Source organism: Prunus dulcis, chromosome 3, assembly GCF_902201215.1.
Source record: "Prunus dulcis chromosome 3, ALMONDv2, whole genome shotgun sequence".
NCBI lineage: Eukaryota > Viridiplantae > Streptophyta > Magnoliopsida > Rosales > Rosaceae > Prunus > Prunus dulcis.
Window position 1 is genome coordinate 19,094,591 of NC_047652.1, and position 27,962 is coordinate 19,122,552.

Below are 27,962 nucleotides of genomic sequence, written 5' to 3' on the forward strand. Positions count from 1 at the left end.
ATACTATCTCAACAACCTTGTACATCTATGAAACGGTAATCAGTGAGTGTATAGTATGTTATTAAACTGTGAATTGAGCCGATGAGGTCTAGTCTAGTGAAAAACGACATTGATTTGCAGACTAGTAGTTTTAGATTTGAACCTTATAGGCACTTTAATAGTGTGTGTGTGTGTGTGAAACTCTCCATCATCTTCTAGATTAGACTATCACTTATACTAAAAAAAATTATGAATCAAGATAACTAAATATATGGATGAAATAGTGTATGAGACTACGGTTTTGATTAGCAATGTGTTATGCATATTTGACATAAAAAAATTAGTTACAAGTGATCTATAACAAAGAGTTAAGTGCACTAACAAAATTGGATGAATCTACGCAAAAATAAATAAAACTGAATGCATAAAATATGGAAAAACATCTCGTAATGTATTTAACTAGAAAATAGATTATGCTCTTGCGAAGGTCTTAGCTATTAATTACAGAATACGTATACATGCATGACATAAGAACGTCCATAATGGGCTACTTAAACCATTTCATTAGACAAATTTTAGGGAGGAATTGAAAAAATACAACTTCAACCAGACTCCCTATCCACCTCCTAAAATAGGGAGACCTCTAGGAGCTCCTAAATCTAAGGAGAGAGAAAGGCCTCTTTGTTTTATACATTCATATAGTCTAAACTTTTAATTAATATTAACAATTTTTTTTATATATAGAGATGGACCAATCATATTGAATTAAAAATAATTATAATATTTATGACTCCCTAAATTAGGGAGTATGATTGGAATTCAAATTTTATAAAGAGCTTATAAAATAATTTTTATGTGTTTTTAGCTACATTTTAACTAAAAAATAGAAAGCATAATTGTAGATGCTCAGTTGACATACTTGTAGGAGCGTACACGTTGACATTTTTTTGTAAATGCATGTTGTCCTACTTCGTTTTTAAACCACGTAGTGTTAGTTGACTTAAACAATAAACATACGACCAATACAACGGTATAAAACAATTGAATCAATTAACAAGTGTTTGTTAAATAACTATTAGTAGTTAATAAACCCACATCTAGATCTCAAGTATTTGTGGTGATCATAAATATATATGTACACTATGTGTGAACAACTCATCGTGCAAACATATAGCTTGGAGTTTGTTGTTACACAAATGATTGCCGTTTAAGGTTTTATATTGACTTTCCCATGGTTTAGGGTTTTTTCTTTTTTATCAGACCATGCTTTAGGTTTAGCATTTTCTAGTATAATATACAAGTACGTATTTTTTTAAAACATTTCCATTTTTCATACACATATGAAAGACTCCATAAAATACACGTTTAAAAAAAACATGCAATACATGTATTATACAAATATATACATATTCGTCACTTTAATACACGTGTTTTTTTACAAAATTTTCAATAATAAAGACAAAATTCCCTTATTATACATGTATTATTTATATATTATTGAATACAAATAATATATATTACAAATTTTAAATATATTATATTAAAATATTATATAGTGGCCGAAGTCAAAAAATTTACTGAATAAAACACGTACGTACTTTTCCCCTTTTATATTTTACAAACTATGGTTTAAACTAGTATTCCTCATACATGCTTATTTTCAGAACAAATAAAATAAAATAAAGGACTCGCTAATCGTGGTTCATGAATCATGAATGGAGATTTGTGACTGTATATCAGTAGTTTAAACTTTAATTAATTATTAAGAAAATAAAAATAAAAATTCAAATTGAGAGGAAAGAGACAATTAATTAACATTTATAAGAATTCTCTAATGAGCTGATGACGTGATAAGAAACCTGGTTTATACAAAAAGAAAAGCCCAAGCACCGAGTTAGGCTGGCCACTGGGCCTTTCATCACTACTCACTTACGGGAAAACTAGCCACGTGCACGTGATCAGATCTAGCGGCGTGTTACGTGGCAAGCTCTCATACGAAGGCTTCCTTGGTCCCCATCCATCCTGTCCATTAATCATGTGACATGTAGTGTTCTGACTCACGTGGAAACTGCAAAGTCTGCATGATGGTAGGGCCCACGTGTCACGTGTCATTATTGATTATTCCCACGTTAGATTTTACGACTCCTCAGCCGCAGGGACATCCTCTTTGCGTTTCAGGAGAGGAGGAAGATTAATTAGATGAGTTTTAAATTAATATGTTGGGATAAAGGTTCTTGGAAACGTGTACCTCGGATTTACCTCACAAAATAATTTGAATCTTGAACCATTTTTTTTAATGGAAAAAAAAATTTCAGATTTAAGATTCAATTTTGTGGGAAGTCTCGATATTTGTCGGTTTTGACATATTAAAAAGCTCATCAGATCTTGGAGTTGGATATTTGTTTCATAATTAATTAGGTTTATTATTAAGTTTTATACAGTGAATCAATCATGTTAATAAAAATTTCTATGTTTTTTTATGAGGAAATAAGTTAATTAACAAAATTTAGACTCACAAGGGCACGCACGTCCGAAAATCCAAATCATAAGAGTTAACAACAGAAAGAGGTAGGCTATCGAGTGATTTGAGGATTTGCAGTTTATTGATGAAGAAGAGAGAAAAAAAAAAATTTGAAGACTCATATGGTCCTATACAGCTTTCAATTAATTTCATGTGTATTGTGAAATCAATTTGGTCGCTCATGAAATCTATATAAATAAAGCAAAAGGTAGAGAATGATAAAACATTCAAAATATCAGAAAATGTCTTTGGTTAATGCAAACATTAAGAATTAAAATTATTAATTAAATGAGTGAGGATAATATGGTAAATTCACACTTTTCCATATAAAAAAATTCAAATGAAAAGAAAATTCAAATAATAGATCATATTTTTATGGAACATAATTACCAATTATATTTTTTAATTCTAAAATAAATTTTAAAAATGCCTCTTGCAGGCACGGAAGTGCCTGCAGCGTGCCTGCAGAAAGGCTAGTAGTAAGAATATATCACTTTCTTGACTATAAAAAAAAAAGAAAAAGAAAAAAAAAGAAATCATTCTTGTGATAATCAACCTTTTTGGTTCTCGAATTTCTTTCTGGTATTAGTATGAAAGTGAGATATGATAAAGTTATGTGGATCTTCAAAGTAAATGTGGGTTATTTGTTGAATTATATCTTTCAACTACTTTAAAAGTGTGAAGCTGTCCCAAATGAAAAGTAGTGAATTGTTTATCACCTTGTTGAATAGATTTTCCTTTTCTTTTTTGCGTTTCCTTGGTTGGTTTTCACTTTCCATAGTTGCGACAAGATGAATTTTTTTGTCTTTAGAGATATAAGAAAGAAAAAAAAAAAAGAAAAAAAAAAAGAAAAAAGGGGGAATTAAGAGGTTAGTGTAAGAGTACGACATATGGACCTATTCATCAAACACTAATAAATAAAAAGGCTACCAATTCCAGCTCATTGAACATGTAGTAGTTAGAATTCTAAATTAAAAAGGTTATTGCGTTAGGTTGGTAAACTTGTACATCTATATTCTCAATTTTTATTTTTATTTTTAATTCAAATAATAGTCTAAACTAAAAGGGCATGGGGTTTCTCATAGAAACTCTACTAAGATGTCATGGGAGTTCGAAACTGAGACCACTCTTGTATGCATGTCAAGACTTTTTTAACCGAGCTACATCCCGTTGGCTATATTCTCAATTATATTCTAATAATTTTGAAACTATTCATACAATTAATTGAACCCAAGAACTCATATACAAGTATGAACCCACTTGAAACCCTACTAATAAAACTCTGCAAAGAAAAAAGAAAAAATAAAAAAGAAAGAAAAATAAAAAGGTGTGGTGGAATTGGTTGGGGGCCTCTTTGCTTGTAAAATGAGTCCCTGTCGCTTTACAGCTCCACTTCTTACATTTTCCCTACCCTCTCCAACTCTAAGCAACCCAAAGCTGCCATTTCCACGAGATCATCTGTTCAATCTATTGGTTGGTGCAGGCCATTTATCAACCCAACAGAACCAGAGGGGAGTCTTTACCATGAAGCCAAAGGCAAAGGGTGTTTCTGTAATTCTGTACCATGATGAAGAAAATACTTTCTGGCATTTTCCCAATTTGCAAGCGGGGAGAGGGAGACTGGGAGAGAGAGGGATCCCATTATTTTATTATGGTCTATCTCTATGTATCATTATGATAACTCTTTTTCAGTACACTTGAAGGTACTTTATTCAAGGTGCTTATATTCAAAGTTGCCATTGAAGGTGCTTATGATAAGAGTATGATTGCCATTGTCTACGGCTTTCTAATCAAATCTTAACTTTTTACATGGAATGAAGAAAATCAGATTGTGCTTACCACCTAAAAGAGCTGACTACTCAAGCTTAATCAAATCGGATTTGGATTTTGTCATGACAGTCGCCCATACACAATTGCATCAATAGTCGAGAGTCACCAACGTATGCGTGAGTGACTGTATGTTTCAAACACACTCCTCAACCGGATTTTTAGATTTCACTCTATCTCATAACTTTCTAAGTTTCAAATATCACACTGTAATTTGTCTAGTTAAAAGGGAAAATAACTCCTTACAAGAACGTCTTAGTTCCAGAAGTTTCCACCTTCCCGCAAATAGAAAAATGTCACAAGCTTGGTAGTTGTGCTTTCATTGCTATATGTGTATACGAATGTTTGTTGAAATGGACTTGTTAGCTTTCTTCTCTTATATTATTCAAGGAGCCATTGCAAAAGCTGTCTCCATTTCAAATTTTCAATGCCCCTCCATCTCTTCCAACTTCATTTTCTTTCTCTCCAATCTCCATCATGCAGGCCCAGGAAGGTCAGCATGTCCTACATTCATGGCGCCAGGCCTCCTTAAGTGGCAGCATCAATGCCCCATATTAGAGTGGGCCCATCATCTTCCAGCCATTGCTTTCCGTCTGCAGGCCCATATAAACATGTGCTCTTCATGTCAAGCCATCTGCATTCTGCATGCACTCAATTCCTCCCAAGCTTTTGGTTTTGGTATCTTTAAGCATTATAATTTCAATCTGTAAAGCAAAGTGAAAATAAATGCGGATAGTTACTTGTATATGCTCTCGTTTGTTTATATGCTTTTGGGAATAGAAAGAGTAAATGAGGAGCAGAGCAGGAGTCTGGGCAGTCAAAGCCATTTATTTCAATGTCGTTTTCAAGCAATGGAATCAATTCATGGAGTCTTAAGTCTTTCAACCACTTATATTTATAACAACACAAATTGAAAAGAACATCATTTTGTTTTATTCCCCAATGATTTTTTTTTTTCTTAAAAAAAGTTTATTTCATAGCATTGATTGACAAGTTGTGGCAATATTGAAGGAGCCACTTCAACCAACCACAGATTCAGAAATATATATATATATATATATATAAAATTATAATCTATAGGAAAAAAATTTACCCTAGTAGAAAAGGGTCTTGACTTACATACCAGTGGTCTTAGCAGTGTGTATGAGAAAAACCTCATTGTCAATATTATTTATATAAAAAATAAAAATAAAATGATTTGATTTGGTTTGATTTGATTTGGAAAAAAAGAAAACAAAAAGGGAATTGGGTGTCCATGAATTAGTTTTGGGTTCTATGAAATTTAATTTTGGAGAATTAGATTATTGGGCCCAATAACGTAGAGGCCTCAAAATAACAGCAAAAGCAAATTTATGCTACAAACACACACGCACACACCATAAGACTACGGCAACCGTTTTCGACCAAAAAAGAAAAGAAAAAACCGCAGCCGTGAATATTGAACCCGCTTCTAGTCCTAACATCTACTCTGCCTTTCATCTTTAGAGCTTCCAAGTAGCCAAGTAAAGATACAAAATACAAAGTAGAAGAATTGTCCTGGTAGTGATCTCATAGCACCCTCATTTTGGCTTTTTGTTTCTCCCCATTGCACCAATTTATGTGCAAGTTCTTTAGAGATTCAATTCCTTTCTTTTTTGCCAAGAAACTGATTAGGGTTTGACTTTGGTTACAGAATTTCGAAAGTCTACAGGTTTGTGGTTGTTTATACCATATCTGACCAGCCAATCAGAGAACGACACGTGGAATGAGGACTCACGAAAAGGACACACTAAGTCCAACAATCTATCTCGTCTCACCGTGTACCATCGACAAGTTTTTAGCCTTCAACACCATGGGCTGCCGATCGTGGCAAAAGACCACTTTATTAGAGATTTCTCACAATGACATGTGGCGCCTCCTCAGGCAATGCCTACAGTCCCAAATCGAAATCCTACTCAAGATGCACCCCTCCTAAAGTCCATAAATAGGAGCGCAAGTCCCCAAAACAAGGTAACTGCGACATTCGGCTATTTAGCCATCACTCTATCCAGACTGTTCACTCGATACTTTATATTTATTGTTATATTTAAAGAGTATAGCCGCACGGCTACATTTTTAATATAATATTATAGCAGTATAGCCACGCAGCTATACTCTATAAATACACGTATAGCCGCACAACTATCCTCTATAAATAGAAACTGCTAACAGTATAGCCGATTGGCTATACCCTTTAAATAGAATATTTTCATAGTATAGCCGTGCTGCTATACTCTTTAAATAGAATATTGTAAACGTATAGCCGTGCGGCTCTACTCTATACATAGAAAGTTTAGTATAATATACCCTTTAAATAGAATATTTACTTAGTATATGATTTAATTATCAGTTATGTTTCAATTATTGTTTATGTAGTGAATAATTAGTGTTTAAATATTTTATTAAAGAAAATAAATCAAAAAAATTAGTTGCTATTTATTAAGTAATATGGTTATGGGGGTGATGATGAGTTTTTCAATGATGACCAGTTTGGTGAAGGTTTTGTAGAGGATTAGTTTGGTGAAGGTTTTGTAGAGGATTAGTTTGGTGAAGGTTTTGTAGATGATTAGTTTGGTGAAGGTTTTGTAGATGATTAGTTTGGTGAAGGTTTTGTAGATTATCATTTTGATGAAGGTTTTGTAGAGGATTAGTTTGGTGAAGGTTTTGTAGATTATCAGTTTGATGAAGGTTTTGCAGATGATGTCTTTGATGATGATGTGAACAAATATAGTGAGTCAATTAATGTGGACGAGTTTGTAGATGTTGATGTGCAAGTAGAAGATGAGGAAGTACACAGTGTAAAAGATTATGTGTATATACTCAATTTTATTAATGTTTCTTAAAAATAGTATAACCGCACGGCAATACTTCTTTTGACATGTGGGCACCTAATCGCTAGGCGAGTCCTTTTTTTATAAATAAATAAAATAGCCAGTTTTTTCATGATTTTCATTTTTTAAAATAGTATAGACGCGTGGCTATACTCTATTTTATTAGTGTTTCTAAACAATCGTATAGCCGCGCGGCTATACTCAATTTTTTTTTTCTAATTATTTTTTAAAAAATAGTATAGTCGAGCGGTTATACTCTCTATATATATACTGGGATCTTTTTTTTCTTTTATTTGTAAGAATTTTCCTTTATTCATTTTGTCTTCTTTATCTTTTTTTATGAACTTTATCAATCTATGGATAAAATATGATAAAAGGCCGATATTATTAGGACAATAAACCCATTGTTACGCTTTCACATCAAAGTGAGATATAGTACTTAATTTTCTTTTATTTAATGCCTATTGGTGTTCTGAGAGTACCTTTTTTTTTTCCTTGATTTTTTGTTTATCGATAAGAGTAATTTAGAGCATTATCTAATACTATTAGTGTAAGAACCCAAACCAAAATATCTAAAAATTAAGATTTCTTTATTCTAGCCAAAAGACGATTTTGCCATCGCATTTTTTTTAAGGGGGAAAATTTGACTTTTTGATTGGGAAAGAATTCGGGAATTCCGCTTGCGCCGTTGCGTAGAGCACGGCGAGACGAGTCCGTAGACACGGAGTAGGCCCAAATCGGAGTTTTAACGAAGAAAATACGATCAAAACATCACGAAGGGCAAAATGGTAATTTGGCCAAAAGTCAGATTTTTATCCCTGTTTCTCTCTCTCCCCGCGTCATTCTCTCTCCTCTCTCCCGATTACACAGCACCCGTGACCTCCTCCCCTTCCAGCCGACCTAGCCGCCACCACACCGCGACCCGATCTCCGGCACCGGTCCCATCCGAACCGCAGCTCGCCCGCCGACTTTTCCCGACCAACCCCAGCCGTGCGCACGCCGGAGCCTGGCCGGAATCGGCCATTGTTGCCGTCGGTCGTGTTCGAACTTTCAGTTCGAATATCTCCCTCATTTCTTCACCAAATCTTTCGAGTGAGGTATGGATCTTCACCTATTTTTCATGCTCTAACTGAGGGTAGGCTGGGCTTTGAGCGATTTCATCTCTAGATCACTCGATTTTCGACTTGAAGTTTGGCCGAAACTTTGGCCCTTCAAAACTACTGTTTCCGGCCACTTTTTGGGGGTGGTCCAAGAACAAAAGTGACTCCAAATAGGGTGTTTTACCTAGGGTAGGAGTTTGGAGTCTCGGTTCCACGATTTTTCGACACACCCGAATCGCTTTGGACACCCAATCTGGCCGCGCGTGTGGCGGCGCGTGGGCCAGGGTGGTGGCACGGCTCTGGCCAGTTTTGAGGTCCTCGTGTCGTCACGAGCGCGTGGGATTTCGCGGATCTCGATTCGGAGTCCGTTTGAGCCCCGAACGGATTTTCCATATCGCGCGATCCGTGGATGCAGTGTCGTTTAACCGTTCGATCGCGCTGAATTTTGGATATGTCGGTCTACGTGATTTCAGGATCGCGTAGGATTCGACGGATCACGAATCGGAGTCCCGGATACTCCGGAATCGCAAACCCTGGGGCTAGGGTTAGGGTTTTAAGCGATAACGCGATTTTGGCCAATCCGACCGTCCGATTCGGACCAAATTCGCAGAACATGGTTCCCGCTCTATGAAAAACCTTCAGGGAAGCCCAGATTGGCCATCGGGAATCGTGGACCCCACGGGTCCCGGGTCGGCTGATCGGGCAGCTTATCGCTTAGTTGAGCGTCGGACCTTCTAGAGTGGTCCAAGTGTCTAAAAAGGGCTAATGTGGGCATAGGAGTAACTCGGGATGAAATGCACGTATTTCTAGGAGCCGGAGGCAGGGTGTTGAATTTAAATTTCTTTTTATACAGCAGTTTATTAATTTATCATTCTTGGATAAGCAGGCACCAGGAGTCCGGCTAATCCACAGGAGGGACCTTCGAGAGGTCCAGCTAGCTCGGACCAGCAGTGAGTGGACTTTTCTTTCTTAAAAGGATTTTATAATTATATTTTATATTTGAACTTGAATAAGTGATTTAGCATGAATTTTATTATGCAATACTTTTATTTTTATACAAATTAACTAAACAACAGATTTGAGATTCTTGAGCTAAAACAGCAGCTTAGCTCAGAGTTAGCAGATTTTATCAGAAACAGTGATTTTAGACCACCATGTACCCACCTTACAGTTGGTGATTACCCAGAGTTGGACCGATGTCGACGGACATCCGGTCCGATTTCAGTTAGTCAGTGCACTTGACTTGCCTCACGAGTTCCGGGGACGCTCGGACCGTGAGTGCCAGGATTTGCGGCTCGGCAGACTTGGTGTCCCGAGACCTGCCAGGATTGCGGCTCGGCTGACTCTGTGTCCCCGAGACCTGCCAGGATTGCGGATCAGGCTGACTACGGTCCCCTGCATCCTGCCTGAGCGACTCGAGTGACTTGGTGTCACCGAGGACCTGCCGGCGGATCAGGCTGATCATAGTCCCCTGATTTCGCCAGTTTGAGGCTCGGGTAGCCTGTGTGACGCCCGAGACCTGCCAGGGAATTGACGGCTATCAGGGGTACAATTAGGTGGCAGTTTTAAAGGATTTTAAAAACTTTTAATGCAGTTATTACTTACTCCATTTTTATTAGTAAGTTCACTTGAGTTATACTGATATATCTTTGTTTAGTATATGATTATAATCATGTTAACTATATTTCTTTGAATATCTCAAGTTGATTATGATCAGATTTTAGTTCTATATCCCTATGTTTTTCAAACGGGGGGTTAGTATGTTCTCAAATGATTTTCACGAACATTATTTTTGTCCACTCACACTTTTAAATTTGTTTTCGCCCCCAGGCCGTAGAAGAACGAGGGAAACCACCCGGGCCATCTTCCTAGCTTCCGACCCACCACCAAAGTGTAGGAACTCGTTGTAACTTAATGTAAATTCTGTAAATTTGTTTAGAAATTGCTCTGATATCTTGTTGAACATAAGGAACTGAGGTTGGAAACTGTTTGTTGAATTAGTCTGGCTGTTGGTAGGATTTCTGAGATTGTTTGGCAGGTGGAAGACTTTGGGTATGGTAAAAATACAGGGGAGACTCTGCCGAATTTTCGGCAGAAGTCGGAAGGAAATTAATTAAGGAAAAGGGTAAAAAGGTCATTTGTGTCCGACAGTTGCCAGGTGTCGGACACGCACAGGAGTCGGCTCGGTTTTCAAAGCGAAAATTGGGTCGGGTCCTGTCAATTAGGCCATTACCCGAGTCTCTATTGATTTACTGTGAAATTTCAACACAAAAAAAAAAAAAAAAATGAACTATCAGATTGATTTACCATGAAATTTCCCTCTCTTCAATAGCTGCTTTGGATATGTTGAAACTAGTATAAACTAATGCAACTGGGAGGGTCCTTTTTTCTTAATTGTTTTTTTTAAATGAAATAGTATAGCCGCGCGGCTATACCTTTTGAATATAAATATTCATAAGAAATTAAGTTTTCATTTGTATAAGCAGTTTTTTTTAATGCTTGTAAGCTAGTATTAGAATTTAAGTTCCTTAAGCACAGCATTGGAAGATCACTTCTAAGTTGAAATGTATACTTCAGTTTTTCTATTCATTATTTCCCTTGTGTTATATTTTGCCACTACAGTTTCTTTTTTTTTTCTGCCTGGATTATTGCAGGCTGTGCCTAAGATGCTTAATGAGATTGGAACTGTTGAGAACATTCCAGAGTTCATAGGGGTTATGAAGAACAGGTATTTTGTCTTATATCTAGTAGTTCACTAACTGCTGAAGAGGCTTCATATTGAAACAATTATTTATCATTTGTTTCCGGTTCTTACTTGAGGAAGCGAAAGATGTCAGGTTTTGGGCATCGTGTGTACAAAAACTATGTTCCCAGAGCTAAGGTGATAAGGAAATTGGCAGATGAAGTGTTTTCCATTGTTGGAAGGGAGCCTCTGATTGAGGTGTATTTCTGATCTCCATGTTAAATGCTCCCCACTCCCAAACAAACTACTGATGTGAAGTAGATGCAACTTTTATGTCTGTCTACACTTATCTTATGTCGTTTGCAAGTATCATTTGATGCAATTATTGAGTTTGAGTGCGTTTATCTTATGTCATTTTCAGGTAGCTGTTGCTTTGGAAAAGGCTGCACTGTCTGATCAGTATTTTGTTAAAGCTTTATCCAAATGTTGGGGTTAATTTTCATTACTTTTCTTTAGACCGTAAAAAAAGAATATTTTCATTACAAGGGTTTACCAGCAGTATCAAAAATGTGTTTAGGATTAAAAAAAAAATATTTTAATCTTTTTTGTTCCGCAAAAAATAAGTTCCTGCTACATTTCGGATCATCCTGTTTCTTAGTTTTGCTAATCTTTGTGACTATTCAGGTGTACACTGAAAACTAGCTGCCGCACTGTATACCACCAAAATTAACACAGTGGAATTTCTATAATGAGCCAGTTTCGTGGTTAACTAATTGAGGCCCAACTGCCAAGAGCCATTTCAACATTAAAAAATATCTTAGTTTTATTTATTTACTTTCATTAGTAATTATATTTTAATTATTATTTAATTATTGAAATATTTTAATTAACTTCATAAATCATATTACTTAATAAATAGAAACTAATTTTTTTAATTTTTTTCTTTAATAAAATATTTAAACACTAATTATTCACTAAGTAAACAATAATTAAAACGTAACTGATAATTAAAGCGTATAGTTGTGCGGCTATGCTTTTACACATTCCATTTATCGAGTATATCCGCGCGGCCATACTGTGAAAATATTCTATTTCAAGGGTATAGCCGCACGGCTATACTATGAAAATATTCTACTTAAAGGATACCACCGCGCGGCTATACTGTCATAATATTCTATTTAAAGGGTACAGCCACCCGACTATATGCTATTTAGAAAGTACAGACGCACGGCTATACTCTCTAAATATAACAATATAACAATAAATATAAAAAAACAATTGTTTTCGTCGGCACAGGTCTATGCCGGCAAATATTTGCCGGATTAGACTTCTCCCGACAAAAGTTACCTTTGCCGATGTAGTGTCGTTGGGAGAAGTTCCGGCAAATTCGCCGCGATAAATTTTTGCCGACGAAATTACGTTGGTATAAATTTTTTTTTATAAATTTAATATGAACTTAGTATCTTTAGGTCAATAATTTTTTATTTTAGTAATTAAATAATATCTTAGCCTTATTTAATTACTTTTATTAGTAATTATGTTTTAATTATTATTTCTTTAGTGAATAATTAGTAAATAAGAAAAATGGAAGGAAGAGATAACAAGCTGGAGAAAGACAACAATCCAAAAATGACAAAAAGATATTCAGAACATATGAAAATGATTGTAATGCTACTAATAAATTCATAAAGTAAAAAACAAAGAGAGATTTCCAGTGGAAAAAGTAGAGATGCAACAATAACTCACCAGGTTTCTTTGCAGACTTCCTTTTACCTGTACAACCATTGGCTGGCTCTACTTTTGCAGAATGATTAGAACCACCATGGTCTTGGGGAACAAAAACAAATGCAACAGCCAAAAAAAACTTAAGAATAATTTTCTAAAACAATTGGTCCAAATGCATAAAAGAGAAACTGATTGGTACCGTGGCATCCTCATACATCCGAAAACGGCCCTTCGCTTGTTTCATATTCTTAGCAGCGACTGACTCTGCAATGTAGATACCTTTCTCTCCTAAACAAATTACAAAACGCAAATGGAGCACAGTTATCAGGAAAATTTAAATCTCCATAGATCCTGTTACAGCCCAAGAAAACTAAAGATAAGCAACCAGATTAACATCTGGATATAACTTGCGATCAGTAAATTTATGTGCTTCTGAGATTGATGATGTGTTAATAGCATCACCTTCCAAATTGTTGTTACAACCCTTCCAATATCCCTCAAGTACTGTGTGTGGCCAATTGGAAGTCTTTAACTACATAATTGTTGCACATCTCGTTAGGCTGGTTGGTTAGGGTATTATACCGCCCTCCTTTCATTTAAGTTAGAATATTTCATAGTAATTCAAATTATCGTTTGTATTGAGTTACAGGCTTTTGATAAATATTCCATTGCATCAAAGGCTTGTACATATTTGATTATGATTATGCCCGTGAACAAATAATAATAAATAAATAAAATCATAGGAACAATTTCAGCTAATCTCTTATAATTCTTTAATAAACACTCAACTCAAGGATCAAAGTTCATTATAAGAGCTGTCAATTATTTATGCTAGATTGACAGAGAATACAAGGCATATATCAGATTTTAGAAAAAGGAAAAGAAAAAAAATTGAAATTGGGTGCCCAAAGACTACTTTTGGGTGGCCACGGATCCTAATTGGAAACTACAGCCCAATCCAATCTACCATGTCGGATTGGACTGCAATAGGCCCGCTTGAGCCTGAGGCACAAAAACGAGCTGTCGTCTTACTGAAAATATTAACGGTCTGCCGTGTGCTGCTTTGAATGTGCCACGTAAGCCCGCGGCGAACGCAAACCGTGACTTCCCTCTGTTCTGCTTCGATCGAGCGAAACAGAAGCAGAAGGCTGAAGCTGCCGAGCAGCAAAGACACACAGAATCACAGAAATGGAGAAGAAAGCCAAACAGCTGAAGATACTAGTAGTTGCCCTCGCTTCTTTGACAGCTCTTTCAGTCTTCTTCCTCGGGCGAGAACGAAGACGCCGAAAGCAGAAGTGCCCCCAAAGTCGGTGTTATTTACGAGCCGATCACACCAAGCCACAGTGCGGATTCAAGCGTATCTTAGCTGATAATACATACTCTTCGTTCAAGCATTTAAACCTCCTCAACGACCCTCAAGAAGGTATTAAGTAACACTCAGAAAATTGTTTGCTTTCGTTGAATTTTTTTTGGTTAATTTGATTCTCTTGGAAATGTTAATGGAAGTTTGAAATTTGGGTGGATAGTTAAGACTTGGAATTCGCATCCTTACGAGGCGGAAGTCACTGCCTTGATGGAAAGTCCTCGGCTTGAGCTTCAGTGCATTACGGTGAAGAATGTGGATTTGAAAAAATTGAGTGAGTCGTACGTTTGGGTTGAGACCGAGTCGCAGTTGAAGGAACTCGTTGAGGTTTTGAGTAAAGAGAAGGTCTTTGGCGTTGACACTGAGCAGCATAGCTTAAGATCCTTTTTGGGTTTCACAGCTTTAGTGCAGGTAAGCTAAATCATTTGACAAATGAATGTATGTCTATATGTTGTGGGTACATTTCTAATGTTGGTGATACTTTGATTAGATTTCTACTGAGAAAGAAGATTATTTGGTGGACACGATTGCTCTGCGTGATTGCATGAGCCTTCTTCGGCCAGTTTTTGTGGATGCTAGTATCTGTAAGGTAATTATTTATTTATGCTTTTTGTGTATGTGTTACTGATTTGGGTGCAAATGGTCACACTATGAATGAATTGTATTTGTAATGTATTAGCGTTAAGATGGTGGAGTTTTAATTGTATTGCCGTTTTTTGTGTGGGTATTTTATGTGACGTACGTAGGTGTTCCATGGGGCAGATAGTGATGTTCTCTGGCTACAAAGGGATTTCCATATTTATGTTGTTAATCTCTTCGATACTGCAAAGGTCAGCTGTCATTTTTGTATTATGTTGGATCAGTGTTATATGACATGTAAACTCAATTATATAAACATAAAACTCAATTCGTGTTCTTTTTAATACACTGCAGGCTTGCGAAGTGTTGTCAAAATCACAGAAATCACTGGCTTATTTACTTGAATCTTACTGTGGAGTAGTCACAAACAAATTGTTACAGGTTTGGCTTGACGCTGTCTTATTGTTGATCCTTTTGCTTGCTTCTTTCTTTAAATTTATAATTTTCTACTAAATGGTTAACCTGACTTTAGTTAGTAGTAACCCTTCCTTCTAACCAACAATTATACATAGATTTCGAAAATCTTGTTTTAAGGATTTGAGATGTAGCTACTGTTCTCATAAGAGACGTCATATTGCTTCTTATCCATTCTCATATTGATTTGTAGCGCGAAGACTGGAGGCAACGACCCTTGTCAACAGAAATGGTGCAATATGCTCGAACAGATGCACACTATTTACTGTATATTTCACGCTGTTTAATTGCTGAGCTAGAAATACTGGATAATGGTACACCTTCCTTCTTGTGTCATAGCTTCTTCTTGACCTTCTTTATTTAATGAAAAATGAAAGGATTATGGCATGTGAATCATGAACATACTATAAGCATTGAAATCCAGAACCAGTGAATGCCAGTCTTCAGTCTTCAGCATTGTATGTGCGTGTCTGCACCCCTGTGATCCTTTTTGTTTCCTGAGAGTTCATAACCTGAATAAGATGAAATGATGAAAGTTTTCATATCAAGTAAAACCAGTAAATTCCAATTTTTGACATTGTATGTGTGTGTCTGCACACCTCTGAATGTTTTCTGACATGATGAAGTTAACCATTTGTGATGATACTTATCTATTAATCTTTTATGAATCATGAACTAAACTAAAAGTGCATGTGTTATATGGTAACTCTTGCTTAGCTCTGATTTCAAGTTGATAACCTTTTTCAAACTATGCCTACACCTTTTCTCATAGTCACTGCATTGAAATTCTAAATATCTCACTCTATCAGAAAACTCCTGTTCCAATGACAAATTCCATTTTGTTCTCGAGGCTAGTCGGCGTTCAAACTTGATGTGTTTGCAACTCTACACTAAAGAGATAGAAGCTTCTCCTGGAGAGTCTGCTGCATCATCAATTTTTAGCCGCCATTTGAACGGACGAAGAGGAATTTCATCAGTTTCTTGTGAAATCCAGGTATGCTTCTTTTGATGTTCTTGACACTTCAAGCAGTTGAAAGTATTGCATATAATCAATAAATCACATCAATGCAAAAATGCATTTGCATCTGCTTTCCACCAATTTTTGCATTGTTCATAGCTTGGGAGCTTTTTCTTTCTTTATTTTTCCTCAGCGGGGGGGAGGAGGGATCGAGTTGGGTATTTTGGATTCAGTGAGTTCCCCTTTATTAAACTGGGACTGTAGTTTTGTTAAGAGACCCAAGAAAGCTTTGTGGATGGTGGTCCTGTTGGGTATTTTTTGCTGCATTTGGGCTGATGAGAGGAACTGTAGGGCTTTTCCGTGGTCAAGCATGCAGTCGTGGAATTGAGAGGCCAGCTCTTGTTAGAATTTCTTTTTCCTGGCCTTTCTTTCTAGATTCTTGTATGGTTCTTGTAACATTTCTAATGAACAAAGTTACTTATTAAACTAAGTATACTTATGCAAAAGTTTGTGTTTTGGTTTCAGGGTACTGTGAGCAAATTATGCGCATGGAGAGATTTAATGGTTAGTATTACCTTTTCCCGAAGTTTGGCTACAATGGATACATAGATTTTATTTATTTTTTGGTCGAAAGATGGATACATAGATTTTAACTCTCTTGTCCAGATATTTGTTTAATTTTTCATTATTGACATTACAATTTACAGTATGGACGAAGAGTACCTACTCTTGATGAACATATCAACGAACCTATCTCATGAAACTTAGACACATACATTCTTATTTTCACGTTTTTCATCTTGTAATGTTGCACCTTAGTGTACTGAGATCGCCTTCTAGATACTTAAGCAATCACATGCCATTTACTTCCTTTCCAGGCTCGTGTACATGATGAGAGCTTGAGATATGTAATATCAGATCAAGCTATTGTTGCCCTTGCAGATAAAGCTCCAACGACCCCAACAGACATATTAGCTACCATTGCTCAAGCTGATTCTAATGTGGATTCAAGTTTGAGTTCAGGCCTCTCATCTCCATCCCCTGTTGTTTGCAGTCATTTGGATGATCTATATCATCTGCTCCAGAACAAAATTGGCAACGCTGATGATTTCTTTCCCCGGATTCTTCAAAACTGCCTGGGTACAAATGGGAGTTGTCCACTGTCTATCTTCAATTATGCTTTGCTGATTAAGTGTAATCTGAAAATGACTCAAGTTTCTAGACAAAATGGGGTCAGAAACTCAAAGAAAGTTGCTCGAAAAAGTTCTCGGCAGCTGTTTGTTCAAAAATTTTCCTGCAAAGCTCCAGTTTATCATAATTGCAGGATCTATGCAGATGATGGGCGGTTGCTTTGTTACTGTGACCGCAGGAAGCTTGAATGGTTGGCAGTCATATCTCTTAATTAGTACGTTTTACCACAAAATGGATTGCATTTGGCATGACCAATGTTGTATCTTACAGGTATCTTCGTCGGGATTTGGCAAAACTTGTTGATGAAAATCCACCTGCCATTATGCTTCTTTTTGAGCCCAAAGGCCGTCCTGAAGATGAAGGCAATGATTTTTACATTCAAAGTAAGAAAAATATATGTGTTGGCTGCGGCGAAAGAAATCATTACTTACGGTACCGAATAATTCCCTCATGCTACAGAATGCACTTTCCGGAACATATGAAAAGCCACCGCTCTCATGATATTGTCCTAGTATGCGTGGACTGTCACGAAATAGCTCATGCCTCTGCTGAGAAGTACAAAAAACAGATCGCTGCAGAATATGGGATTCCACTTTTTGTTCGTAAAGTGGTTGTTTCAGAACAAGCTCATGCTATATCTGAGTCATCTGTGCCGGCAACATCTTTTGAGGAGGAAGGTGTATCTCCTTTACAATTGCGAACTGCTGCTATGGCTCTTTTGCGCCATGGACCAAGAATGCCATCCACGCGCCGTGATGTACTGACAGAGGTACATGAGCGTATATTTAGCTCTTGATTTTTTTAAAAATTATTACAATGGTATATAAGTTCATTTATGGTTGGATAAAGCAAAAGGACAGTGAATGCTACAACTCTTGGTAGAACTTTAGTAAAATGGCTTCTTTTTTTCTTGCATTTCATTCAGTATAAATATCCATGATTGTGAAAGGCCACACCAAAGGTTTTTTTGTGTTGATTCCGTTAATTTTGACATTACGGGTTTTTACTACTGCTAGTCTCTTGATTTTAGGAGCTTATGTGAATGTGAATAAATATTTATTTGCTTTGCAGATTGTTATGAGATATTATGGAGGGAGGCAAATATCTGAGGAAGATTTAGAGAGTGCTTTGCTGGTTGGCATGAGTCCTCACGAGAGAAGACGATTTGAAAAGAAGAAAGGGCTTTCTTTCAGGAAGTCTAGAGGGCGTGTTCTTTCAGATGCAGATCAGGAGAAAAATACTGTTACCATGTCTGCATGTGCCAGTGTTAAAGCGTCAGAAGTTGACATTCTACATGAATCATGTACCAGTACAACAGAAGCATTTACCAGAAAAGATGATAGAGACGTTATCATGGTGAAAGATGCTGCTGGTTTAGGCAACTCCTCTTTAAATTCATATTTGGGGTCTGATGACAAAGCTTCTGACGTTGTTCAGAACATGGACTCAGATATAAGTGGAGTCTCTGATATGCAGTTTGTGTCTGTTGTAAATGCTGATGGTGATTGTGAGAGTAGTGCACAAAATGGATCAGTTGACGTCTACTATGCTAGAGATGATGCAATTTCCCAACCTAAACATAGATCAAAAATGTCTCTCTTAGGACATGGTCCACATGGTAAGCAAGTTGTGGAGCATCTGCTAAAGGAATATGGCGAAGATGGTATACGTCAGTTTTGTCAAAGGTGGAGACAAGTATTTGTTGAAGCTGTTCATCCTCGTTTCTTACCTTCCGGCTGGGATATTACGCACAGGTACATGCTTGTTCTCTTTCTATGCTTGCCTCGAGTTTTGATTTATATAATTATGTTTAGGTGCGGAAATTTTGTTCATCTATGCCAAGGGGCTGATAACGGGCACTGTTTTTTCCAGTGGTAGGAGGGACTTTGGCGAATTTAGTGTTTACAATCCTACCAAGAAGGCTTCTGCTGCCGCCGAGGGTTTATGAATCAACAGTGCAGTTGCAGACGACATGTGATTCTATTTCATCTCATATGCTATGGAGAATTTGTTTGCAGTTCCCTCAGTCCTCATGTCCCTATTCCAAACGCTCCCTTGTATCTTTTATATTTTAAGTTTTCTTTAGAATACAAATATCTACTCGTTTTGAAATATTTTGTGTGGTATTTTTCTGTTTACGGAACCTCGGCAATACAAGGGAAAACTTCATTGAATTCTAGAAAAATGATGGGGTACTCAATACATGATTAATAAGAACATCCTGACTATCAAAAGGAAGAGCCAAGTAAACCCAGAAGAAATTCATGCTACTCTTTATCCAAAAGGAGACGACAGCTTCCCAGCTTATTCATACACAGCTATTGTGAGCAAGAATCTCTTCGATTTTGCGGTTTAATGTGCATATTGTGTATTTCATTATTTCCAGTATTTCATGTGAGTTTTCCTTTTGATTTCTGAATTTTGTGCATTTGGTACTCTTAATTAAGTAGTTGTCGTATTATCAGAAGTTAAGTATCTGAGTATTGCTTTCACTCATTTCTTATTTATTGCAATCAGATAGTCAGCTCATCTAATATGGTTAATTAAGCGTGTCCAAATAGCATTACTGAAGACGATATGATTCGTTAATTTGTAGTCCATAACACATATTAACCAAATTTGATCAAGAGATGAGGCAAAAATAACAACATAAAAGAAAATCGCGAAAAATAATCAGATTTTCCTTTTTGTTAAAGCAAAGTGGAGTCATTCTTATATATCTGTCTCACTCTCGCTCTCACATATCTTTTTTTTCTTTTTTCTTTTTTTTTTGGCCTTACTTACATCACATATCCAGGGGATAATGGAATTAGAAACAAAACTACTCCAATATCATGTGACCGCAAGCATGCAACAAAGCTGTAAGACCAATCCTGCCTCTCTCACCAACGGGAAGGAAGTCTCCATTCAAAATGTGCCAAAAATGGCATGCAACAAAGCTGTAAGATCAAACCTTAATTTGCCCAATCCCAATTATAAAGATCATCTACAAATGAAAACCAGAGGTTAGGTTAAGGTAATCTCCTCAAACAGAAGAAATAAATTCTAGATATGGATGTTTACCAAAGGTCAATACTTACAGCCATTTTAAATCTTCTCTGGCTTTAGAAAGTTCTATAGAGACAACAATTGAGACTTATGATCGATGCCGTTGAAGATGAAAGTCCCAGACAAGGGCACAAATTGTCTTGTTATTAGCTGTCAGTGACATGTTAAAAAAGGTAAATGTCATTTTAAGTAGCTAACGATGACCATCATGTGGATCCCTGGTTGTAAAAATAACGGCAATCAAATGAAGCAAAGCTAGAAACACAAAAACCTTAATCACTTCCTGAGATGCAATTCCTCCAATGAAAGCAGCAACTGCATGGAGCTCAGCAGCACCAAATCGGCACATCTCGTTGATAAGGTCCTCAGTTAATGTTACACCATTGCAGCCTAAATCATTAAGCAGGCCAACAGCTGTAGTTTTCAACCGAGATATGTCCTCATCCATCACACTATGAGGGAGTGAGCATGAATCAGTACAAATATTACAAGTTTGTACCATAACATGGTCATTAACAGTATCAGGCATTACCCATCAAATTGCCCAGGAAAACTGTTGTAATTGGCAGCAAACCGATCAACAGCTCTAAGCAAAATATAAAACCCACCAGCAACACTGTCATGGAAATTAAAGAAAACAGTGAATTTTAAGAAAAACAAATCCTTCTAGCTATATAACCTTCTTTTCTTTCTTTTCAGTCATAAACTCCATATCCATTAGTTTCTCTCATGTAAAGTCTAAGAAACTATATTTAACGGTAGAAAAACCACATCATATTTATAAAAAGAAAAAATAATATACAAATCTATCAAGAAAAAACAAATCACAAGAGATCTTCTACTTGACAACTGGAAACCTTCTAACAAGGGGTCTTCTACTTGACAACTGGAAACTCTCTAAATGAATAACAGTAGCACACAGGCACAGCACCCACATATCAGTTTCCTTAACTGACAGGAAAAGTAACTATACAAAAACCTTTATTGAATCTGTTCTGCAATAATATAATCTAAAAGCAACGCTAGTAAAATCATAATGTACCTGTAATCCTCATCTGTTAGACACTTCTGCAACTCTGGCAGGACTGGAGAATTGAACTCATCTTCGACAAGGCGATACCTGCAAACCTACAAAGTAAAGATTAGTGTTCAATTGAAGTCAACTAGGCACACATCAAGAGGCTTAAGTAAAAGAAATACTTTACAATACTAATGAGCAATAAATGTAGGTTACACCTAAAGTGGAACTCAACACACTTACTTTGAGTTTTCTTGCATTTTTGCAGAAACTTTTTATGGTTGTCTTTGAGATGCTATTTGGATCTCTACCAATTCTTTTCAGAATAGTCCTAACCCTTTGCTCAATAACAAGAAAATCAGCCTCAGCCTTGGCTTGGTAGAGTTTCTGTAAGCATACATAGTGCCTACAAGAGAGTAGATAGAGCTCTTGTGTCAACAAATTATTTTTCAAAAGCACAAAAAAGAAAGGATAGAATCCTATTATGGGAAGATCAATCACTAACTCTGTTGAAGATGTCATATCTGGTATTGATCCCTCAAGGGGTGCCTCGCCACCACCTTCATTTTCTATGAATTCCTGCAAAGAGAAGATTCTTGATTATACAACTTGAGAAATTGACAACGAAATGGATCTAGATCCTATATGATATCGGACAAGATAATTATGAGCATCTAATTTTCTCAACAATAAAATTTAATAATATTGGCAAGCTTCATACATCCACTGTAAGATGGCTGAAATCTTCATAGGAAACTAAAACGTCTGCCTGAAGCATTCAAGGGAGACAAACTCAGCATGAGAACAACTCTGAACATGAGTTGTGCATTCCCTTTGAGTATGAAAACCTAGGAATCTATTGGACCCAGCCTATTTATGCGAAATATGTATGGTTAACTGCCTAAACATAACACAGCCAATTATCACTGAAAAAACACTTAAAAGACAGTTTCAGTCTTGAAAATGATAGGCTTGATATGTTGTTTTTTCAGAAAAACAGAAGGGCTTGTCAATCACAAAGGGTTGACAATAAAGAAAGAATCTGTTTGAGAGACTCTAGAAGATATGCATTTATGCGACAATAACTTTATCCTGAGCGCACTATATCCAGTTGTAATTGATGTAATATTGGTTTCACAAACCTTCAATGCTGCCACCATCACCCAAAAATCAGATGAACTGGAATCAACTTCCACAAATCTATCTCCAATTAACTGTTGCAAATCTGAACCTGAGACATAAAATGAGAAGAAGAAAAATTACCAGAAAAGTCAGACTGCTATTGACTCATCAATATTCAAGGCAGAAAACACAGTATGATGACAAACTACAAAGAAGTATAGTGCAATACCACAAAGTTTATAAAGATGTAGAAGTCATCAAACACATGTGGAGGATGCCATTTATCTTTTTTGCCAGATTAATTATATTATGTCAATTATGTCAATATACAACAGAATCTTCTGCAAAATATACTAAAAAACTACAACAATGTTTGAAAAATATACTCACTAATTCCCCGTGGAGCAAAGACTTTGAAGGAGGCCTCAATGGCTTCTTTATAGTTATCTTCATCAAGTGCAGTCATCCTAGCTTTGATATGCTCCTACCAAATTCAAGACCACAAGGGAAAAAAATCATATTGCTAGAGAGCAAATGTAAGAATAAAAACGAACAGAAAATGCATGAATCAAGCAGGCAAACCTTGAACTCTTTTTTCTCTTCCCTAGTTGATGGAAGTTTACCATCATGACTTTTGGACCACTCCTCTGCCATCTTGACAAGAATGAGAACATATGGCATGTGCTTGTGGGCAACAGGATCTGTCACATCTAGATCAATGGTTTCTGCAAGCCTATCGTCAATAAATAATAGATTGAAAATCAGGTTTCTGAAACCTAAACTCATGGTGTCAGGAAACACACCCATATGGGCTAAGAAACCAGAATGCCAATCATCAGCTTATATAGGCCAAAACCAATTAACATAAAGACAACATACAAATACTTAATATCAGAAATCCAAAAAAGTACCGTGGACAATGTCTCAGATAAAAACATACTAAAAAAATAGAATTCTGTACCCTCTAAGCTCAGGCCATGGATTATTTAAACGAAGGTCATCCAGAAAATGTTCAGGCTTTGACTCAATCACAGTATGTTCCTGCCCCAAAAAAAACATAGAGAAAATGGAGAAAAGCACTATTTAGGTTCAAATAGAAATATTTATAAACAAACTTTCTAAGATCCATTTTTCACCTTTACATCTAGATATCCATATAAGCAAGTTCCAAAGCACGTTCCTGTTCTTATGAAGTAATCAATCAGAAAAACGCCTCTGATAATTAAACTATCAAGCTTCAAAATAGGACACAGCTCTGGAGGAACATCAATTCTCATTCCTCACAATTTCCATTACTCTCTTCAATTGTAGTACAAAAGCTAAATCCTCAAGTTCCAGAATACCAAGACATAGAAAACATTTCCAACAACAAACTTAAAACGCATTACCTTCAGACTGATACGAACAAGCCCAGTGAGGCCATAAGAGCGAGCAAGGACCAATATCACATTTGCCTCCCTGCAGATTCTATCAAGCTTTACCATTGAATCTTCCACTAGCTGATGGTAAAATTAGAAAACCCCAGTCAAAGATATTTCTATTAACAACTCTGACTAAAGAAATCACAAAATAGAAATATGTACTGAACCATACTCTATGCAAAGACATTGGCATCAGCAGCCCATACCTGAGTGGCTACAACTAAGGTAAACTGAGAAAAGAATGATGGGTTTGTCTCAATCAAAGCCTCTGGATACTCTTCTATAAACTTGGCCTTAACAGCATCGTTTAGCTCTTGAAGAAACTGACAAACACATTTCGCTTTCGATTTGCCAACGCTTGATTCATCAACTACCAAAATATACAATCAATATGAGAGGACAGTACACTCAAAAGGAGCAATCAAACGCAGCAACAACTAGAGAAAACATACCCATGAAGTTGTTTCCAAGGTCACCCAATTCAACTTTGGATCCATCAATGACGGTGATGCTTCCAACCCCACCAAGAACAAGGTTCTTCAAGGTTTCGGAACCAGTAGGACCGCAATTCAGTAAGCATATGCTGGCTTTCTCTAGGGCTGTCTGTCCTTGCTCGCCCCAGATTCTGCAATTTCAATTAGGCGTAAGCACATAGCCAGTGACCCAAAAGAAAAACAAAACAAAACAAACAGAAGTTAATAGCTAGAGCGAAAAAGCTTGAACGAGCTGAAAGTGGAGAGTCTGCTCACGGAATTAGTGAAACGGTGGAGGAGCGAAAAACGGTAAAGTGGGGAAGAGAGAGAGAGAAACAATACCTGAGCTGGCGATCGTATTTGGTTTTGGGTTCAGCCATTGATGCTTGCCTTTTTCTCTCTGTGACTTCACAAACCTCTAATAATTCGCTTAGTAGTTACGCAGAGCTGCAGGCAGCACACTGATCTAAAGGGACGACAACCCGAGCTTTGCAAGGACTATTACCACTATACGGTGTCGTTTTCCATTCTGGTTCCTTTTCTTCTTATTATTATTTTTTTTTCCTCTCTTTAGTTTAGTGGTGCGGAGGGAAAACGAAAAAATTGAAATGGCATAATTCATGAAGAAAATTAAAATGAGGCTGCACGATTGACTCTAGAAGTTGGGAGTTATTGGACCCATGGCTCTCCGCTGGTTCATAGACTCCACATAGTCCGGGCTCGTTAGTGGATCAACCAACCCTAGTAGAATGATTGGTCTTGGACTTGGACCTTAATTTTGAACCCAACTCAGCTGTATGGGCCAATCCATTTATCCAGTTTGTGACGGTTTCGGCTTTTGGGCCAAGACATGTTTGAAGGGATTCAAACTCGAATGAAGTAAACGAACTAATCGAGCATGTATCTTTAGGGATACTCATCATTGGTATGATCCTTTAGAAATTTTTTCTGCTTTGGTTTCAGTTTTCATAATAATCAATTTGCTTGCAGTGTTCCAAATTTAACATACTTCCCTTTTTTCAAGTTAAATTTTAGCTAAAAAGACTAGTACCTATTTTCAAGTTAAACTAGGGTAGAGCTGTAAATATTAGTAAAGTGAAACCACAATTAAAGAAACAATGCCATGGACAGAGACAACATCTAGGGATGAAGTGCCAAGAACTGAATAACAGAAAAGAGGAATTACTTCAACATTGTTCCAGTTCTCAAGATGCACCAAAAGAACAGCAGCAGTTACATATGAAGTGCCAAGAACTGAATAAATGATATTTAAAACTATCACAATGGTAGGCAAAGAATAGCAGCAGATACACATACATGAACGAACAAGAACATGGAAAAGAACATTAACAAAGCCTTCTTTCTTTATCAGTGGATCCAGTACTACCTATTTGGACTGCTACAATAATTCGACTTACGGCTTAAACGAAAGATGAACAATTAAGAAGTAAAAAAAATCACAATTAAAGTAATTTTCACATAACATCGTGAGCCCATCACAATTGAATGACACAAACGCAATGAGTTCTATACACCAAACAGTTAAAGCAGATCAATGCAGTACCAAATCAGAACTTAAAGCCTGCAATAAAGGGAAGACATTGATGCGCAGAGTTTGCAACAGTCTTTCCCTCTCCAATCTTTCTCTTTTTGCAAGCAACCAAATCAGAACAAACCCAGTTCCTAGTGGACTTAAATCACATTGCACACAACAAACACATGAGCTACAACTACCAAAGACGCAAACTACATCACCAAGCAAGAAAACATAACAAGTGAAAAACATGTAGTGATGTAAATGAGCTGCCATCATAAACAAAGAATCCTCCTTTCTTTATCAGTACTACCAATTCAATTGTCTCCCAGCGAAACCCATCTATGGAAAACAGGGCACATTACTCAACTCTAAAACAATTGTTCAATCTGAGGGAGCAAACAAAATGAACAATTAAGCCGCCAAACACCACTGACGTTATGAAACTATCACTATTGAATGACAAACACCAATGAGTTCATAACATCCAACAGACACGACACATTTACGGCGCAAACAAGATGAATAATTAAGCAGCCAAACACCACTCCTTTTTTGACATAACATTATTAACCTATCACAATTGAATGACAACACCAATGAGTTCATAATATCAAACAGACAAGATACATTGTTCACCTTTGATTATCCCGCGCAATAATTCGATTTACAGCGCAAACAAGATGAATAATTAAGCAGCCAAACACCACTCCTTTTTGGACATAACATGACGAACCAATCACAATTGAATGACAACACCGATGAGTTCATAATATCAGACAAACAAGACATGTCGTTCACCTTTGATTATCCCATGCAATAATTCGATTTACGGCGCAAACAAGATGAATAATTAAGCAGCCAAACACCACTATTAGTTCACAACATCAAACAGTTAAAGCATCCCAAATTAGTACCAAAATCATAAATCAACCACTGGAAAACGCATCTGTTATGGAACTTTTCGGTAAATTTTATTAATAATCTCAATTGTATGTAAACAATTCTCTACCAAAGTACCACCCATAAACTACAAATAAAAACTAATCTACAACAAGGTTCAAGAGAACATTCTATCAATTTTCATTCAATGTGCAGCAAGAATGTCCGTACTAAACACATCAATTATCGGATCGGGAGAGTCGTGAACCGGGCTCGAGGGGTTGAGGAACAGAACGGACTTGGACGCCGCGAGTTTCTTCCTCTGGGGGCATCTGGGGCCATAGATCCGACCGGAGAAGCAAGGAAAGCCGTCGATGACGTTGACCTGTGGAAGACCAGCGTCGTTCGCCGGAGAAGAAGGCGGCGACGTACAGATCTGAGAGAGCCAGTTGAGACGGTGCGATCTGGCGCTGCTGATTCGCGAGTCTCGGATTTGGGCGAGCGCGCCGGGCTTTAGGTATTTGAGGAACGGCTCGGTCGACCGGTTCAGGGAGGACCGGCGATGCAGAGTTCTAGATCGACGGTTCATGGTGTAGAGAGAGAGAGATGGGGGTTTGTTGTTTTAGAGAGAGAGCGAGGGAGAGAGAAATGGGGTTTGGTGTTTTAGAGAGAGATGGAGAAGGCTAGGTTTGGGGGGGTTTTTAAGGTTTGGGAGTGAGAGAGAGGCGGGAAGAAGTGGAGGGAGAGGAAGGCGTGTGAGGGTTTCAAAAGAGAGGGTTGAGGCGCGGAAAGACTAGTAGGGTATTTGATTTTCTTTGGTTTGTTTTTGTGCGCCCTCGTGATTTTTTTTTTTGGTTGGTGGGTGGTTTTGCTTTGTGTGAGATGGTGACGTGTGGCGGTGTGGTCCGGTTTTGGGCAAAACCCGCGTGGGCTGGTGCTTGTCTCTACTTATATACAAGTTGTGTTGTGTGAATGATTTTGTTATATATACCCTAACATGTGCCGCTTTGATTGAATTGACATGAGTAGAGAAATCAAATCTCATTTTAATTGGAAATGGTTCGAATTACTTTTTCTTTTTTTAATGGATTGTATTAAAATCGAATTTGTTTTATTACATTTGATTATATGATGTAATTGTCAAGAAGATATGTGATGGAAAACGAAGCTGAATACAAGAAAAAGTGGAGATTATTCATTATATCTGAAAGAGAT

At 37.0% G+C, this 27,962-nt stretch overlaps 3 protein-coding genes across 5 annotated transcripts; 1 reads left to right on the forward strand and 2 right to left on the reverse strand.

Moving 5' to 3' along the window:
• Positions 1 to 13,744: 13,744 nt before the first annotated feature.
• On the forward strand, positions 13,745 to 19,729 carry LOC117623584 (protein RRP6-like 3). 2 transcript variants are annotated; one of them, XM_034354627.1, is made up of 12 exons: positions 13,745 to 14,107; positions 14,211 to 14,458; positions 14,538 to 14,636; positions 14,794 to 14,877; positions 14,981 to 15,067; positions 15,294 to 15,414; positions 15,910 to 16,094; positions 16,584 to 16,622; positions 16,937 to 17,439; positions 17,520 to 18,018; positions 18,321 to 19,003; positions 19,093 to 19,729. In XM_034354627.1, the coding sequence occupies exons 1-12, from the start codon at positions 13,873 to 13,875 to the stop codon at positions 19,097 to 19,099; spliced, it is 2,790 nt and encodes a 929-aa protein (XP_034210518.1). In that variant the 5' UTR covers positions 13,745 to 13,872; the 3' UTR covers positions 19,100 to 19,729. The 2 variants fall into 2 exon arrangements, with proteins under 2 accessions (XP_034210518.1, XP_034210517.1); XM_034354626.1 differs by having other exon boundaries at positions 19,122 to 19,660.
• A 177-nt stretch (positions 19,730 to 19,906) lies between these two features.
• Positions 19,907 to 24,872, reverse strand: LOC117623585 (NEDD8-activating enzyme E1 regulatory subunit AXR1-like). 2 transcript variants are annotated; one of them, XM_034354628.1, is made up of 15 exons: positions 24,674 to 24,872; positions 24,311 to 24,483; positions 24,065 to 24,228; positions 23,826 to 23,936; positions 23,399 to 23,478; positions 23,020 to 23,170; positions 22,828 to 22,921; positions 22,458 to 22,546; positions 21,821 to 21,894; positions 21,559 to 21,721; positions 21,340 to 21,425; positions 20,830 to 20,913; positions 20,569 to 20,749; positions 20,330 to 20,447; positions 19,907 to 20,235 (listed from the first exon to the last, which is right to left on the reverse strand). In XM_034354628.1, exons 1-14 carry the CDS (start codon positions 24,709 to 24,711, stop codon positions 20,364 to 20,366), a joined length of 1,572 nt encoding a protein of 523 aa, XP_034210519.1. In that variant the 5' UTR covers positions 24,712 to 24,872; the 3' UTR covers positions 19,907 to 20,235; positions 20,330 to 20,363. The 2 variants fall into 2 exon arrangements, with proteins under 2 accessions (XP_034210519.1, XP_034210520.1); XM_034354629.1 differs by lacking the exon at positions 20,830 to 20,913 and having other exon boundaries at positions 24,674 to 24,785.
• A 2,080-nt stretch (positions 24,873 to 26,952) lies between these two features.
• Positions 26,953 to 27,336, reverse strand: LOC117621932. The gene has a single exon (XM_034352459.1). It carries the CDS (start codon positions 27,334 to 27,336, stop codon positions 26,953 to 26,955), a length of 384 nt encoding a protein of 127 aa, XP_034208350.1.
• Between the last annotated feature and the right edge of the window lie 626 nt (positions 27,337 to 27,962).